Source organism: Carica papaya, chromosome 9, assembly GCF_054855325.1.
Source record: "Carica papaya isolate Zhongbai chromosome 9, ASM5485532v1, whole genome shotgun sequence".
NCBI classification, from domain to species: domain Eukaryota; kingdom Viridiplantae; phylum Streptophyta; class Magnoliopsida; order Brassicales; family Caricaceae; genus Carica; species Carica papaya.
In genome coordinates this window covers 24,276,970-24,296,655 of record NC_142317.1, presented here as the reverse complement: position 1 = coordinate 24,296,655, position 19,686 = coordinate 24,276,970, and the positions used below count along the sequence as shown (strand labels likewise).

Genomic DNA, 19,686 nt, shown 5'->3' with positions numbered 1-19,686 from the left:
TAATCTTCAATGCAATTGGGAAATCATTATTCATTAGTCTTGACAGCTAGCCTCTCTTTCTATCTCTTTTTCCATTCCTTATCTTCTTTTTTGTTTTTGGTTGGCTTTTATTTTGATTTTATTTCTTTTATTTCTTTTGTTTATATGTCTCATTTTTCTTCACTGTATTTTCCTCACCTGAACTTAATATAATCTTCTTTTTCTATCAAAGAAAAAGTTTAAGAATTTGAAAGACTTGCAGGAGCAAACTTGCTAGGCATTTTACGAGTGCAATTAAAAATGAGATCAACATATAAGAAAGTGAGATAGAGTGCTTGAACAACCATCCCTATACTTCTTACATTCTGTCTGGTACCTGCTAACTAGGGTTGCCCACTGTAGTCTGACTACCAATTGTTTCAAAACATAAATTAATAGAAAATATAGATTTACCATTTATATTTTAGCACCAACCATCATAAGAATATAAACAATAAACAATAAAAATAAAAAGAAATAAACTATATATGAGTTACAATTAGCGAAAGGAGAAATCCCTTTATACCATCTATAAATAGAAGGCATCGAATAGCCATTTGCAGTTGGGGATGACTTTAATTATTTAAAGTGGTACTTTTGCTGGTGTACCTGGATCACGAGGATATTTTCTTGGGGTTGGATGATGTTTCAAAGATATGATAGCTGTTCGCTGTCCATATGGGCTATGTGATTCCACTGAAGACAATGAGAAGGTACAGAAATCACTTCAAAAAGAAGCATCTGAACACATTACAATTATGCAAAGAAGTTTTACTGCCACAAGCTTAAATTTAAGAGAAACCCTATATCTCTTAATAGGTTTAATCAAAAGCCTGTGAACCAAGCTCAGGATAACAAAAAGAATATTGATACCATGCCAAACTTGAGAAACAGAAAAGGACAGAGAGCAATATGCCTTCTAATGTCACAGATGCAAAGCCTATGTCTCAAACGTGAGGAGGAAAAACCGTCCAACATGGAACAAAGCATAAATATCCTATTTCCCATGGCAAAAATTTTAATGCAGTGCTTAGTCACAATTTGGTTTAGTGAATCATAAGGGAGCACCTATGCACGCATTGTGCACTTATATCTGACATTCCTATCTTCAGAAGTACATTTAATTCTGGATCATGATGTTGCTGCTGGTTCTTTCAGGATCCAATTTATGAGCATTCTGATTCATGAAGAGTATTGTCACAACCGGGGAACATAAGGACAAAGATGAGCAAGGTAGCAGGGGATCCAATCCTTTAATGGTTTACAAATATCGAGCTGAGTGTTACATGTCCAGTGCTCCAGGAATAGTAGAGAAGGATGAAATAAATGGTTATCCGTATCTGGAATTTGTTTTTAGATGCTCATTCTGTTAGGGTTCTTTTCACTGGATATTGAGTAGAATTTGTTCTGAATTTTTTATGGAAGTATATAAGAGAAATTGTAGCCTGATCTTCAGGTATGATGAAATTTCCCTAATCAAATCTAGTCTAAATCAGCAGTTCCTAGTGAATTTTCAGAATTCTTCTCCGTTCTCTCTCTCCCCCTCCTATCTCTCTATCTTTCTCCTGTCCCTGATTCTCTCTGACCATTCTTCTCTAAATTTCTATTCTTCATCTCTGACTTGTTGCTGGAGTACATGTCAAAGGACCCTGGCAAGTATTATAGTCAACATTTCTCTTCTCTTCTAGAAAGAAATATTTTCTAAAAACTAACACCTCCATAGCTTTTGTAACTCTACCGCACTCTCCAAATTCTCCAAAACATACTTAAGAGATGAAAATCAGGAAAAACGACCACTTTTTTCCTCTCCAGTACTTGATGACTTCAAACAATCTAGTTATGGAAGTAGATAAGCCAATCATATTGTAGATAAGCCAATCATATTTACCAATCACCCGCAAACTATTTTCTCTTATAAATCAAAGGATAAACAAAATGTTAGAAGAATGAGACCTCATCTACATCTAGAAAAGAGAAATCCGTCGCTTAAGTCTTTTGTCATAATCAAATATTTCGAATTTTGACTCTTCATCTCTCTAAATTGCCAGTCATAGAAACCTTCTCTTTTTTTTTTATAGTTTTTAGAGTTTTTAGTCAAACATAAACATTCCATGTTCCGTTTCAGTTACCTAAAAATGAAAAACCCAAATTCAATTTTGATAAATGGCTAGGTTTGGTTAATTTTAAAAAAAAATGTTTTTTTTTTGTAGTTAAAGGTGGCAGAAAAATTAATTAACCAAAGACTCATTTAGTGAAACAAATAAATTCCGAACTTGAGAGCTTAATTGGAAAATGCTTAGGAAACCCGTTCCAGGTACAATTTTTTCATTTGGTTAATTGAATAATATTTCTTCCGCCCTTTTTAATAATATTCCTTTTGACAAAGAAAAAAAAAGGTTACTTAACGGGAAAAGAAATGATTTTTTAAAAAATAAAACAAATCATTTAACTTTTGGTTAACAAAGTTAAAACTCAAAGCTTCTTCAGTTATTTCAATTACATAGTAATTAGGCTTTGTTTTTTGGTCTCAAGATAATTCGGCTATTCAGTAACTGATTTACAGTTTCACCACTGACTATCTGCATCCCTACTACATGTGCTAAACTTGAATGATTCCATATAATGTAGAGACTATGTAGTTCAGCAAAAACTATCCAACAAACCACATATCCAACCCCACATACAGGAAGAACTGATGGGTCAATACTGAAAATAAAACAAACCTACCTGAACACATCTGCAACATAGAAGCACCCATCAACTGAACTGCTCTTTCCGCATTTCTAACTTCCTCCTATAGGAAATTGGAATGCACCATATTAAAGTTAGCTTATATGTAAAATAAGACAAATACAGTTTAATTGATATGTGATTTGCCTCATTTCAAATTAAAAACTTCTGGTTCTATAACAGTTTATGACCTTGTAAGTTTCACTAATAAAAGAATAGGCAACTAAGCTATTTCAATGACAAAAATAAATCTCAAATGCCTTTACTATTTGTTTTCTGTTGAAGATTATTTTACAATCGGCAATAAGTGAACGTAACATGAGCATAAATACTGAAGTATCGATATATTATTATACATGCTAATGTATGTTACAGAAATGAGCTAAAATATAATTTGTGACAATTCAGCTAATAACCCCATACAGAACAACACGAATTTCAACCAATTCAATCTGCCTACCACTTCAAGGACAAAGATTATTTAAGTTGGTCACAATTGATGCAGACCATTCTCAAGGGCCAAGGAAAGCCAAGTTGTCTCCTTAGCACTGGACCAAAGTCGGGAGACTTCGCTTTCGATCATTGGAATGAGGAAGATTTTATCACTGTAGTCTGGTTCTGGAATTTTATGACTCCAGAAATCAGTAAACCAATTATGTACCTGCCCACAGCAAAAGACATTTGGGATTGACTCCAAGAAACCTATTCTAAGGGAAAACTATACACATCCCAGATGTATAATTTGACCATCAAAGCCTAGAAAATTAAACAAGGCAACAAAACAATCACAAAATATTCAAACCTTTTAAAAAGATTAATACCATAGAATCACTATGCGAACAGCAAAGATGCGTCAGCCTTGAAGAAATTTGTTGAGAAAGATAGAGTATACTGATTCAATGAGAACTATAATCAGACAAGAGTCCAAATCCTAGGAAAGGAATAGATGTCATATCTTAATAAGGTGACCACAATCAGTGCAGAGTAAGGTAGAAGAGGAGTTATGCTTAAATCTAGCACAATTGAGAGCTCTACAATGATAATTAAAGATTCCAAACCACAACAATTGAGAAAGGAACCTAATCACAGTGAGACTTCAACGATTGATGAGAAGAACAAGGAAAATCTAGTATATCTTCTGCAAGAAACCAAGGCACACTATAGAAAAGTGTTGCAAGTTTTATGAAAAGCCGACCACCTTTAAAAAGGATTACAGGTACAAGAAGAACCAAATACAGGCACATTTACCCTAGGAGGAGAAGAATGCAGAGACCTATGATTTCGAGGCGGAAATTGAGCAATTGCAGACTCAGCTTGAGCAACTTGGAAAACCTAAAAGTATAAGTCTAATAGCACATTCAGGTATGTTTTACATTTCTTGTGGTTTAACTGCCTCAGAGAAATTTTTTCTTATGTCATGGATTGTAAAGTCAGGAGCTAAACGATCATATGACAAATACCTCCAAGTTTTTTAATACCTATGTTCCATGTCCCAGCGATAGGAAAATTGTCACCGCTGATGGTTTATTGACCATAGTAGCAAGATGGAAAACATAAACTTCACCTCTCACTTTACATTTACTGATATACTTCATGTTCCTCAACTATGCAAAAACCTTATTTCAGTAACTAAATTATCCAAGACCTTGATTATAAGTGATTTCTTCTTCTTCTCATTATGAATCTCAGGATCAAATTTTGAGGATAATTGAATGTGCTGAGACTCAGAATGGACTATACTTCCTAGATACGCCTGAGATACCACGTACCACACTCTCCAGCAGTACACTAGACATACTATGGCTATATCACTGAAGATTGGGACACGCTTCTTTATCTGCTCTCAAGATTATGTTTCCTTCTTTCTTTTCTGATTCTAATAATAACATTGTGATGTAACATGTAATTTTCCTCTAATAATAAAAGAAATAATTTTTTTTTTACCTTATGGTGACATTTGGAGTCCCTCAAATATTTCTAATATTTCTGAAGCTTGATGGTTTGTCTTTTTTTCTGATAATTGGACTTGAGTAACTTAATCTTTTTTATTGAAGTTCAAATATAAATTCAATTATATTCTTCCCTAGTTTTATACTATGATCCATACACAAGTTGAGGTTAAGATTAAATGTTTCAGAACTGATAATCTCCAAAATTACTTTAACCATAAATTGTCCTTCTTTCGAAAAGAAAGAATTACTCATGAGTTTTCCTGTATCTCCATAACAAAAAAGAGTAGCAAAACTTACCACTACCTGAGCTTTTTTTTTTTCAAATCATGTTCTTAAATAATAATAGGGGGGAAGTTGTGTTAACTGTCACCTACCTTATAAACTGGTTACCAACTTAGACATTAGAACTTAGCAGTAAGTTATTGCCTCTTTTTCCCAATGTACGAATTCCAATAACCTTATTCCTCAAGTTTTTGGGTGTGTTACCTAAGTTCACATACATTAATCGCAAAGAGGAAAATTTGATCCTAGAGTCATTCAGTATTTTTCGTTGGATACTTGCCCAACCAAAAAAGATACAAATGTTACCATTTTATGATAAAAAATCCTTTGTATCGGCTAATATCATATTTGTTGAGACACAATCCTTCTTTAACAAACTTTATCATTAGGGGAAGCCTACTACCCTATAAGATAAGGAGGATCAACCCTCTTTTGACCTCTTTTTTTATCTTCCCTTACGTGCGAAAAATACATTCTTTACAACGACTATCCCAACAAAAACTCAGTACCTACAAAGTAAACCTAAACTCATACCTCCAAACAATGATACTGAACCTCAGCTTTAGTCAGACCCACAGTTCTCCCAACTGTGTTCAAGAAGGAAGAAACCTAGAATCTAATCAAAAGCAAGTTCAAGAATCTGAATCTGAGTACTGGAAATAAGCTAAGCTCTGAAAACCTTATCTACTATGATATGAACATACTTATTGCACTTTGAAAGTGGACGAGAGACTGCAATAAGCATCCCTCTATCTTATCTTGAATTTTATATCCTTTGAAAAATGCTCCACATCTCACAAAAAGTTTCTTATGAACCTAAATACACTGTTTATTCCGAAAACATTATCTGAAGCTTTAATCAGTGAAGAATGAAAAAATGTTATAAATATTGAAATGCAAACACTTGAAACAAATAGACATGGGATGGGTTGCAAATTGGTATTTTCTATCAAATACAAAGCTGATGGAATGATAGAGAGATAAGAAGCAAGATCGGTGGCTAAAGAGTATACCTAGTCATGTGGGATTGACTACCAAGAGACATTTGCGTCAATCGCAAAAATGAATACAGTACGTATCCTATTATTCCTAGCTGCTAACTTTAATTGGTGATTTTAGCAATATAATGTGAAAAATATCTTTCCACATGGAGAATTGGAATAAAAAATTTACATTAAGATTTTCCTAGAGTTTATTAAAGGAGTAAGAACAAACAGAGTATGCAAATTGAAAAAAGCATTATATGACTGTATGGACTTAAACAATCTCCTCAAACACGGTTAAGTAGATTTCAAATTTAATATTATCCATCGGGTACAAGCAGAGTCAGGGGGATCGTACTTTGTTCATCAAGCACTCAAAGTCAGAAGGAATCACTACCCTACTGGTCTATGTAGATTGTCACAGGAAACGATAAAGAAGAAAAAATAACTCTCAAACAACCTGACTAGAGAGTTTGAGATTAAAGAATTAGAGAACTTAAAAATATTTCCTAAGAATATAAGTGACCTATTCAAAGTCAAAAATATTCATTTTCCAACAAAATATGTCACATATATGTTGAAGAAAACTGGCAAACTCGTAAACAAGTCGACTATTATACTCAATGATCTCAATCATAAACTAATACTGACACAAGAAGACTCAGACAAGGATAGGATGTAAATTTTAAGAGAAAAAATAATAATTTTATTTTTCATCATTTACGTTGTTACACTTATGATATTTATAGAATTCTTAACCTATTAATTAGAAAATAACTATTTTACTAAAATCTTAATTACATCAGATTCCTATTTTAATAGAATTCTAATTATACCATCTTAACTAATTAAATAATAAATTAAAATAATAAAAATATCATATTCAACACCCTCCCGCAAATTGGTGCAGGGATATCACACATGCACAACTTGCATATCAAACGGCAAACCCGAGGCGTGCACGTGCAGAAGAGCCGAAAAAGGATAGGGAATGTCGATCGGAGCAGCTTGCACGCAAAAGAAGCGGATCTGCACCGGATTGTGAAACTAGAAGCGGGCGCGCGTAGAAGAACCAGAAAGAGGACCAGAAAAGGCTGGTCAAAGTGGCTCGCGCACGAAGAAGCCTAGCCGCGAAATCAGAGGCGGTCGCTCGCAAAGGAGCCAAAAGAAAAGGTCGGTCGCGACGGCTAGCCGCACGGAAAAAGCAGATCTGTCTGGCAAGACAACAACTCAACTTTTCTCAAAACGGCTCGAAGTCGGTTCAAAAAAAATTTTGAAGTCGGCTCAAAAACGGCTCGAACTCAACTCAAAAAAAACTCGGCCGGGCTCCTTCTCCGAACATAACAAACTTGCCACGGCAGTGATGTTCTTCCGCCGCGTCATGCATCAGTGGCTGTGCAGATCTGGATCTAATTCGCTAAACCGGAAAATAACAGAATTAGACCTTCTGCTCTCCCCGATCTAGTGAAAGGCAGAACCGAAGCAAGCTGATTGGCAACCATGAAGCCTCTGGAACAAGTATCTTCGGGTCAGACATAGATGCAGAAGCACTAGGAAGCTGAAGCAGGAAAGCAAAAACAACAGAAATCGGGGATTAGAAACTGCACAAAGAAGCAAAGATCAAATTAGGAGTCGTACCTGAACCAGTTGCTGCGTCCGAGGGAGCCAGATGTCGTTCGCAAACCGTGCGCGAAGGAATTGAACGAAGAGCTGCAGCCGTTGAGCGAACCATAAGCGACGGAATGGTTTATGGTCGGGTCGGCTGTGTGCGAACCAGAGAAGAAAATAGTGCAAACCAAAGGCCATGGGCAAGGAAGCAGCGCAAACAGCCGAGTGCGGCCGGAGCAGAGAGATCAAGTAGGCTGGAGACGTTCACCGGAATAGGGCGGCAAGCTGCTAGTGAGGTTAGGACTTCATTTGACTGGGTGGTGAGAATATTTTAGGGTTTTAAAAGAAACCCTGAAATTAAAAACTCTAAAATATCGTTATTTTTGTTCTGATACTATGTAGATTTTAGAGAAAAAATACTAATTTTATTTTTCACCCTTTAAATTATTATACTTAAAGTATTTATAAAGTACCTATTCTACTAATAGGAAAATTCTTATTTTACTAAACTTTTAATTATATTTGATTATTATTTTGATAGAGTCCAAATAACATAATACCAACTAATTAAATAATAAATTAAAATTATTAAATAATAAACTAATTAATTAATAAAATAATAAAATATCATATTCAACATAAAGAAATGTACCAAAAATTAATAAGAAGATTGACGTACTTGTCACATACCAGACAAAACATTATGTTGTTAATATGGTGAGCCAGTTCACGCACAAGTATAAAAAATTACATATAAAGTAGAGTACAGGACACTTCACTACTTGAAGAGTACTTCGGGAAAGGAAATTATGATCAAAAGAAAAAAATGGACTGCTTCTTAAAATATACACTACATGGACTATGCTGGATCACCAATTGACAGGAAATCTACCTATAGGTATTGTTTCTTGTTTGGAGGGAGTCTAGCACTTTTGAGAAGTAAGAAACAGAATATAGTAACCCGATCTAGTGCGGAATTAAAGTTTAGGGCTATAGTCCAATAGGCGTAAACTTCTATGGTTGAAGATGATTTTATAAAATTTAAAGATTAAATGGGATGGACCTATGAGACCCTACAGTGACAATAAATCAACAATTAACATCCTCATAACTCAATACAACATAACAGAACTAAGCACATTGAAATAGACAGGCATTTCATCAAAGAGAAACTGGATAGTGGGTTGATTTGCACTCCATACAAGCCAACTACTTCACAACTTGCCAAAGTTTTAACTAAAAAATTAAGTAATCCTATATTTCATATGATTATTTCTATATTGGGAATTGATAATATCTATTTACCAGTTTGAGAGAGAGTTTTAACTGCAAATTAGGATTTAATTAGGTTAAAGGGTATATTAGTAATATACTCCAAATTTTTGTAATCTTTATAATTAATATTGTTTCTTTTGTTGCTGCTATTCACTTATATATTTAAGACCCTAATATTTGATGAGATATACAACAATTCATACTTCTATAGTTGTCAGTCATTTTTTCTCTCCTATAGAACTGCATTAAGTGCTTTAAATTTACAGCCCATTTTTTAACTCCCTTCAAGAACACATATTCTTCTCCACCTCTTAACTCCCTCATGTTGCACCAATGTCAGAGATCTTTTATTGCTATTAGAAGATATTTTGGTGAATATGTATTGAGATGGTGTTCTCCATACAAAGGTAACTTTGCAACCTACATGCAACTCGGACTAGATAAATTGATTCAACCACATCACCTCTTGATTGCCCAAAGAAAGATGGAAGGATTTACGTTTGAGAAACTCTGAAATTTTCATGCATCTTCCTTGCCTGTTATCATGAGCAATGCTAAATATTTTCCTTTTTACTTGGAAAGTAACATTCAACCATGATCATTATGGTTTAAAATTTTAAAAACGACCACTCAGCAAATTACACCAAGATTGCAAAATCACTTATCTAAGAATGCGTATGACAAATTGTGTAGTTTAAAAGGGAAAAGGATTTCGAGAGAAAAAAGAGAGTTGTTTCTCTACTATATTCCTTTTTCATTACAGAAAGATGGAGTGCCATTTTATAAGCTCCATGCATGCGTAACAAACATTAAAATAGAATGAAAATAAAAGGAATATTGTGGTAGTGGAGCAGCCGGCAATGCCACCTGTCCAAACCAAAATATTCAGCAAATACTAAAGTACCCTCAAACAGCTAATGCTAATTTTCTATACTCCCCCTCAATTTAGCTTACATAAATATTGAGTAAACTTAAATTGGATAGAATGTTATTAAATACTCCCTTTGGAAGAGTTTTTGTAAGAATATCTGCAGTTTGTTGATTGGTTGGAACATATAAAAGTGTTATAAACTGGTCCTCCATCTTTTCTCTGATGAAGTGGTGATCAATATCAATATGCTTAGTTCATTATAGTGCACAGGCTCCTTGACATGCTAATGGTAGATTGATTATCACACCCGAGTTTCATAGGGATAGGAACTGAGAACTTAAGTTCAAGTAGTATCTTTTTTAGCCACACACCTTTAAATACTCCATGGGCAAGTGACCGTAACTCAGCTTTGGCACTACTCCTTGAAACAACTGATTGCTTCTTGCTACACCAGGTGACAAGATTACCCCATACATACAAGCAATAACCAGATGTGAACCTCCTATCAGTTACTGATCTTGCCCAATCTGCATCAATAAAGATTTCATTGTTCCTGTTCATACTCTTTTGAAAGAATAGCCTTTGTCCAAGGAATAGCCTTCATCCTGGAGTCATCTTCAAGTATCTCAGAATCCGGTACACAGTGCTCATGTATCCCTTAGTGGGTTGAGACATGAATTGGCTTACGATACTCACAGTGAAACTAATGTCTAGTCTTGTGTGAATTAAATAGATAAGTTTGCCAATAAGTCGCTTATAGCTTTCTTTATCAACCGGTTTATCATCAGTTTTGAGACCAAGTTTAACATTTGACTCCATAGGTGTTCCTGTAGATTTACAGCCAAGAATACCTGTTTCTTTTAAAAGGTCTAGGAAATAGTTACATTGTGATACAGAGATTCCTTTCTTAAATCGAGCTATCTCCATTCCAAGAAAATATCTTAGCATCACAAGGTCTTTGATTTCTAATTCCTTAGCAAGGAAGTTTTTGGGTTTTGAGATCTCTTCATCATGATCATCTATCAAAATAATATCAACATACACAATTAGGACAGCTCTCTTTCCTGCGACACTGTTTTTGACAAATAGAATGTGATCAGACTGGCAATGTGTATATCCCATATGTTTAACTGCCTTGGAGAATCTTTCAAACCATGCCCCTGGTGATTGCTTAAGGCCTTAGAGGGCCTTTTTCAATTTATATACCTTTTGCGGATTTATTTCAAGTCCTGGAGGGACTTCCATATACATCTCTTCTTTTAGATCACCCTTGAGAAATGCATTCTTCCCATCATGTTGGTAAAGGAGCCAATCAAGATTTGAAGCAAATGAAAAAAGTACCCGTATGGTGTTGTGCTTGCCAACTAGGGCAAAAGTTTCTTGATAATCAATCCCATATGACTGAGTAAAACTTTTAGCAACAAGACGAGCTTTGTATCGACTTATATTTTCATTAGAATTATATTTTGTAGTAAAAATCCATTTACATCCTACTGGAATTTTCCCTGAGGGCAGTTCAATTAACTCTCATGTTTCATTCTTTTCAAGTGTTTTGATTTCTTCTTGAATAGCAATTTTCTATTCAGGGAACTTGAGTGCTTCATGAACTATTTTTGGTTCAATGATGTTGCTGTCAAGTTTACTTACAAGTGCATGATATGTTGGAGATTACTTACCATATGAGGCATAAATGGGATGCATGGTGCAAGAGCGAACACCTTTTCTCAAAGCAATAGGTAACTCATTATCAATGTCGGTATCAATCAGCGAGTCTGAGATTTCATTACCTGGTGTATTCTGAGTGCTTGGTCCAGGAGTTAATTCATGACATTGCATAGTTAGTTCAGAAGTTCTACCAACTTGAGTCTTATTCGTACTTGTGTAGACACGAAACTTACTTTTTTAAAAGCAATGTGTTATCAATATCTGTGATAGGTTCAGCCTCTTTTGTGGTTTCAGGTACAACTGGCTCTTTAGTGGTTTCAGGGTCATGTTCAGTTGTTTGAAGAGGTGTATTTGGCAAGGAGACATGTGGAGGCAGAGGTGGGTCAGTATCCCACAATAGATATTCCTGAGTGAAATTCTCCCCCAGAATATCTATTGTGGGATAAAATGGTTGATTTTCAAATAAAGTTATATCTATAGCGTTGTAAAAACGATGAGTGCCTGGGAAAAAACATTTGTATCCTTTCTGATTTCAGGAGTATTCAACAAAAACACATTTAATGGCCCTAGGGTCAAGTTTCCCTGGAGATGAGTATGAATGTGAACATAAGCAATGCAACCAAACACTTTAAATGGAACAATATTTAGAATGTGAGAGTTCGGGAAGGCTTGAAGGAGGGTGTTGTAGGGAGTTTTAAACTTGAGAACACGGGTAAGCATTCGATTGATCAAGTAGGTAGCAGTGAGAATAGCTTCTACCCACAGTAATGTAGGAATATGTGTGATAAACATTAAGAAATGAGCAACTTCAAGAATATGTCTGTTTTTTCTTTCGACTACAAAATTTTGTTGTGGGGTGTAGACACATGAACTCTGGTGAATAATACCTTGATTAGTAAGGTATTGTCCTAGGGTAGATTCAAAATACTCACAAGTATTGTCAGTTTTCAAAACTTGTATCATGGTGTGGAACTGATTTTGGATCATGGTATTGAAATTCTGGAATATGTGGTTTAATTCATATTTTTCTTTCATTATAAAGACCCAGATGATTTTAGTGTGGTCATCAATGAATGATACAAACCATTTTTTTCTAGTAACATTTTTTACTCATGAGGGTTCCCATACATCATTATGAATTTAATGCAAATGGTTTGGAGGGTTTGCATAGCACATTTGGAAAGGAATTTCGAGTATGCTTAGAAAATTGACATACCTCACTAAAAAAAAAAGTGGATTTTTATTTCTCAATAAATTAGAAAATAGTATTTCAAATACAAAAAGTTTAGATAGCATAATCGATAATGCCATAGCATGATAGAGTGGCTATCATTTGAACTCTCTACAGATACTGAATTAACAAATACAACATTTGTAGTTTGTCTATTTAAAGGAGATGTTCCATCTGTTAGAAGGTAGAGTGCAGAATCCATCCTAGCACTGCCAATCATCTTTCCCGAAGCCAAGTCCTGAAATACACAAAGATCATTGTTAAATTTAACAATACATTTCTGATCTTTATAAATCTTGCTTATAGACAGCAAATTGCAATCCAACTTTGATACATAAAGAACTGAATGTAATGTCGAACATGGTGATACATCAATTAATCCAATTCCTGCCACTCTAGAGCTTGAACCATCAGCAATCTTGATAGAAAAAATTTCCTTATATTCACTGTAATTGTGAATCAGGGATCGATTTCCTGTCATATGGTCAGATGCTCCAGAATCCACAATCCAAACTTCCCTTTTTGTAAAATAAGCACATAAACCAAAAAGAAAATTACATTTTTGGGCAACAGATGCATTACCGAGAATACCTTTTGATGAAAATATTTTTAGGAGAGCATCCATTTGTTCTAGACTGAAGAGAGCACTGTCAGATTGGATGGAGGAGCTGTCATCAGATGTTGCTGCCAGAGCGCCTGTTGTTACCAGAGTGCCTTGAGGAATTTCGGGTTTGGAAGTCTTTTTCTTCCCTAATTTTCCATGAAGTTTTCAATATCTCTCACGGAGGTGCCCTGGTTTATTACAGAAGTCACACCATGGGCGACCCTTCTTTCCTCTAACATCAGGAGCTCAGGTAGTGAGAGCCGAAGCATCCTTACTCAATTGAGCGATTTACGATTCTCCCATCATAACCTTTTTCTAACTTTTCTCACGACGGACCTCAGAGAAGACTTCTCTGATACCCATCAATGGTTTCATGCCCAGAATTTGACCTCTGACTTCGTCCAAGGATTTATTTAACCCTAAGAGAAATTTGAAAATTCTCTTCTATTCAACAAATGTACGAAACTTCTTTGCATCTTCCGAACAACTCCATTGGTAATCTTCGAAAGCATCTAACTGTTGCCAGCTGCGAGTGAGGCAATTATAATACTAGGTGACATTCATTTCACCTTGTCGCAGCTCGTGGAGAGAAGATTCAACCTCAAAAATGGTTGAGGTGTTGTCGTGACTGGAATAAGACTCTCGGGCCGCTTCCCAGATTTTCCGAGCAGTCTCATACAGCATGAAATTTTCTCCAATCTCGGAAATCATGGAGTTTAACAACCACGACATTACCATGTTGTTTTCTATCTTCTAAGTCCGAGCATGTTGATCGTGAGCTGGTGGCTATATGATTTCACCAATCAGATATTCGTCATGACCTTCCCCGCGGATGAACAGGAGCACGAACGTAGACCATTGAAGATAGTTGTTGCCATTGAGTTTGTGGCTGGTAATGAACGATGAAGATTATTCCACCAATCGAGAGTTGATGTGAGTGGGAAGATAAGCACCAAAGAGAACTTCAGGTGGAGAAGAAGTTTCCTCCTCTGTGGCCATTTGAAGGTTTTGGCGCAGGCGGATTAAATTTTCTGGATCAGACAATGCTTTGATACCATGTAGTTTTGAAGAGAGAAAGATTTCGAGAGAAAGAAAAGAATTGTTTCTCTACTATTTTCCCTTTTCATTACAAAAAAGATGGAGTGTCATTTTATAGGCTCCATGCATGCGTAACAAACATTAAAACAGAATGAAAACAGAACGAATACTGTGGTAGTGGAGCAGCTGGCAATGCTACCTGTCCAAACTAGAATATTCAGCAAATACTAAAGTACCCTCTAATAGCTAATCCTAATTTTCTACAAATTGTAATAGCACGCTCCATCCACATCATTTTCAAATCTCTTTTACATTTCTTCAATCTCTCAAAAAGAGCAGAACTACTCCCCCCCCCCACCTCAAAATCAAAATGATTATAAGGCTCCCCAAATTATTCCCGTCTGGAATATGATATTTTATGAACTAAATAGTTCACGTTTCCAACCAATAATCTCTAATTCTACCAATGCGAAAGCAAGGACTCTCAAAAACTCTCTTATTTTCATCCCCTTCCCCCCTTTTAAAATCAAAATGATTATAAGGCTCCCCAAATTATTCCCATCTAGAATAGGATATTTTATGAACTAAATAGTTCACGTTTCCAACCAATAATCTCTAATTCTACCAACGTGAAAGCAAGGACTCTCATAACTCTCTTATTTTCATTTCCCTCCAAATGATCAAAAGAATAAACGCATGGATGAGATTAAGTATCTTTTTTCTTATTTGATTACTCTTATCCCCAACCAAACTCAGCTTTAGATTTCAATAAGGAAAACCAAGCGACACAAGTACAATCATCAATAAAAAAAAAATAAACCAATGAGCTTTAGAAATATTAGGAACATTTGAGAAATCACAAATATTATTATGAATCAACTGAAAATAAGGAAAAAATATTACACATCCGCGTTTTGCCAGTTCATATACATCTCAATATAAGTTTCTATTATTGCAATTGGAAAATAAAGAGAAAAACATAACTTTAAGGGTAGAGAAAGATGGGTGTCCTAGACTTTTGTCATATAATCATAACTTATCTAATGTGTTAGTAGAGAGAATTGCTCGTGATATTTCAAGTGTATCTAGGAAATACAACCTGTCATGAGTCTCAATATGTTCACTCATCCTCCCCAACCTCTGATTCTAAAATTAGCAAAGAAAGAAAGAAAAAATTCATTTTACAACTGAAATCAAAAAACAAGTTAGTTACTAATATGAGATTGGTATACAACTTTAGAACACGGAGTATGTTAGTAAGAATAAATAAGGATTAAGTTTTACGTTTTTAATTCATGTCATTATGCTTAATGAACCATCAACAGTGATAATTTTTCTATTAATTAGACATGTAGCATAAGAGTTAAAAAATTTGGACGAGTTAGTCATGTGGTCGGTAACTCCTAAGTCCATAGTCCATGACATTGCAAAAGACTTTCCAAGGCATTTAAACTACAGAAATTAAAAAGCATACCTGAATATACTAAGAGACCTATACTTTTAGACTTTTCAAGATGTTCAAGCCAGGTCCTCAGAGGCTCTATTTCTACCTTGAAATCATTGAGGTCTCTAGTCTTCTCTTCCTGTGAATGGATCATATGTGTCTGTTCCTGATTCTTCTTGTACCCTCAATCTTTACTAGAGGTAGCGCGCTTGCCATGAAGTTCTCAACACTTCTCTTTGGCGTGTCTATGCTTCTTATAAAATATATATCGGAGATTGTCCATGTTTTTCCCATTGGTAGCTGAGTTCGCAATATGATTTAGCTGATTTCCCTATTGACATGGTTTAGAGTCTTTAGTTGCTATTGCAGATTTATTAGTAGTGTGAGGTTCAAGGACTCTTCTTCTATTTTCTTTGACACTAACAAGAGATATTACCTGATTCAAGAATAGTATTTCCTCTTTTCCCAAGATCTGAACTCTTACCTAATCATATTCTTCAATTAGTTCAGCTATGAATTGATATACTCTATCTTCGTTAATCATTCTCTTTAATGCTATGACGTTTTTGCTGCACTCCATAGTAAGATTGCGATACTGACCGAGCTCTTGCTACCAATTCTTCAACTAAGTGGTATATTTTGTAACTAATTTATTTCCCTATTTGGTTGTCCAAGGTTTGACAATGAGATCATTGAGTTGTATCGTTTCCCTTGGATAAGTTCCCTTGATTGAGTCCAAAATCTTTTTTGACTATATACAGGAACATGATTATTTTACTTATTTATGACGATATGGCATTCCAGAGTCAGACCTTAATCATCAATTCTTCATCCAAAGCATCGAATGTTGGATCTCCTGGTTTTGATCTCATGCCAAGAAGGTGATTGAAGTTTCCTTTCACTTGAGGGTGGTTCAAATCAATTGTTACCAACTCCAATAGTCTTTACCAATGAAACAATTAGCAGCTTGGTTGAGATTCTCTAGTGTTTTGTGCAGAGTTTCTCACGCGGGAATTTATACTAGTAATTTGGGATATTACTTTCAACATAATTTACTATTTCTTAGGGCAATTAAGGCCAAAACAAAATTACCAATGGGAGATTACGGGTTGGACAGAGTGATCAAAGTTTACTTCAGCCGCTGGCAAAAACTATGCAGCAGCTGGAGCTGGCGGCTCGCAACTAGAACATTTGTGCATAGGTTGGTCATAATGGACAAAGCGATCAAAGTTTACTTCAGCCACTGGCAAGAGCCATGCTGCAGCTGGATCTGGCGGCTAGCTGCTAGACCAGTTGCCATAGGTTGGCGCAAGAATGCTCTTGTGTTTGTTCTAGCCTGACAAGGGTGCGGCACGAGGAGTAACTAGGGTGTGGCCGAATCGGGGGTGCAATAACAGTGGTGTGCAACTGGGGTCTGGCTGGTGCAAGGAGCAACGACTACTTCTGGTCGTGCAGCTTAGAGGGTGAAGCCAACTATAAAGGCTGACTTTTTGGCTGGTAACTGGTCTTATGGTGGTCAGTAGCTGAAGAGTGGCAGACAGTAATAAATGTTGGCTCCCTTAAGAATTTTTATCTTATTTTGGCAATGAATGTCAATCAGGGTTTGTGAGAGAGGCATAGGATTTTTCCTAAAACTCTAATAACATTTGAAGAATGATGTGTGTATTTTATTGAATAGGAGGGACCTAAATATACAGGTTTATATGAGCAGTAAAAAGAAAATATTTTAATTACAACAAGAAGGGTACATTATTAATATACCATTTACCCTACTTAACATACACTTTTACACTTCTCAACAGGTTCAAAAGCTCCCTAATTTGTTCATTCATCTATTAATAAATCAAATACATTACATTTATTTTGTCGAAATAATATATACTCTGTTTTGGAGATTACTCTATTTTAATTTTGATATATTTATAAATATTTTTAAAAAATTAGGTAAGTAGGATGTTTATCAGAATCTTCATCAAGTTTATCGAATTCAATTATATACTTTTCTAAATGAACAAGTCCGAGCCCAAAAGAATATTCAAATCAAAATATTTGAGCTGAATTCAAGCCTAACAGAGCTCGAATTTGAATTCAAATACTTAGGTATTCAACTCAGTTTGGTTTATTGTTGTCCTATCAGAAACTTTTGACATGTACCAAATGATGGTAAGTTTGAATATCAAGCATATTTCTTCTGATTCTTTGTTTTCAAGTATTCTCTCTCTTTCACCCTTCCCTTTCTCTTCTCTTCGATCTAACCATTTTCCTTCTCATTCTTGCACCCACCATCACCGGGTACATGTCAAAAGTGCCAATGCTGTTTACCCCAGTACCACTGGTGTAGGAACGGGTGATTCAAGGATGGTAGAGAGGAAAACCACGGACTTGAGTGGTAATCAAATCTGTAATAGAGAAAGGGCAGAAGAAATCTAGCGGGAGTATATAAACAAAGTTTGATATTGAATCTAACAGAAGCAAATGATTGACATAATCTTCAGTCTAGATGAGGACATTGACGATGATGAGACTTTATCCAGTTTTGGTTCCCGGTGAATCTTTGGCAGATTGTTAGTTCAATGAAGCTTAAGCTTCAAGGTATGTCGAAGGAAGAAGAGTTGAGTCAGGAAACAAGGGGAGAATTAGATGGGATTAAATCCTTTTTGAACTACAGATTCCTGAAGGCAATTAGTTGAAGATAGAAGCCTAGGTTAAAACAGGTTGAAGCGGTTGATAGAGATACTCAAGGCAATTATTCTTTTTATGTGGAAAAAGGCCAACATATCCTGTTCAGAAAACATAAACCCTTCAAAGCCCATACAAAAGCAAATGTCTAATTTCTCGTACCTAGCAACATCAATCAATAACATATTAATATCTTCAGGCTTCAACTTTTCACACTTGAGATAAATACACAACAGGTTTTTGGTACCTGGATTTCATGATATCGTTGGAGGTTTGAAAACAGCTTTTGAAATATAAAATTTGTGTGACAGTGGATTTGGTGGTAGTAACAGTCTGTTTAAAATGCATAACTAGAACACTTTTTATATATACAACTGAGAGAAAACATTGTTTGTTACAGAAACCATAAGAATACAAATTGATGATAAAATGATTAGCACTTCAAGGCAAAAAAAAGACTTTTCTTCAAAGAACACTACTTTTTCTGTAGCAAAGCCACTACACAGAGAAATAAAACTGTCAAAACATAAACGGAAATAAACTGTCAAAACTAGCAAAAAGCTAGGTCCTCTTTTTTCTTCAGCTTCTTGTCCATTACAAAGGCATGTAGACCAAGGCTCGAAAGCACACCCTCTAATAAAAACTTGCAAATACCAACAAGCCAAGCAAGTGGTTGTTTGATAGTAAATTTCTGTCCAATGATGGGAGGTTAACTCTCATCAAAAGTACCCTGTCTAACCTTCCTATCCATTATCTCTTGGTGCTTACCATTCCAAAGAAAGTAGCTAAAAAACTAGAATCTATTCAATGCTGTTTTCTATGGGAGGATGATGACAATAAAAGGAAATTTCATCTGGTCAGTTGGGATGAGATTAAGAGACCGGCTGTTGCTGGGGGATTGGGCTTGCGTTCCTTAACCGTCCTTAACAAGGCCATTCATGGGAAATGGATTTGCCAATTGTGGAACAATGACAACTGCCTTCGGAAGAAAATCATAAACAGCAAATGGTTTGGGAACAATTTCCATGATCATACCTCATTGGAGAAAAGTGTGTTTGGTACGAGTCTTTGGAAGAGTATCATGCAAAATTTTCATGCCGTTCTTAATTGCTCCAAGTGGGTGGTAGGAAAGGGCAACAAGGCCCAGTTTTGGCAAGATGTCTGGCACGGTTCTGATAATTTTCAAACACGTTTTTCTTTTATTTTTGCTATTGCTAGAGACAAGAATACACTCTTTAGTGATGCTTGTGGGGATAATAACTCTTTGGCTTGGAATTTTGTGGTTACTAGAAACCTCCAGGATTGG

At 35.5% G+C, this 19,686-nt stretch overlaps 1 protein-coding gene across 21 annotated transcripts in view; it reads right to left on the bottom strand.

The window, feature by feature from the left end:
* The window catches only part of LOC110816851 (S-adenosyl-L-methionine-dependent methyltransferases superfamily protein), a 43,233-nt gene that overhangs the window by 13,717 nt on the left and 9,830 nt on the right, over positions 1-19,686 (bottom strand). For 9 of the 21 annotated variants that reach the window (XM_088212042.1, XM_088212043.1, XM_022045198.2 and 6 more), the window contains exon 6: positions 2,746-2,812. The exons of 3 other annotated variants lie outside the window; for them this stretch is intronic. In XM_088212042.1, the coding sequence (XP_088068168.1) occupies positions 2,746-2,812 (67 nt within the window). 9 more of the 21 variants (XM_022045192.2, XM_022045193.2, XM_022045194.2 and 6 more) reach the window with 6 other exon arrangements.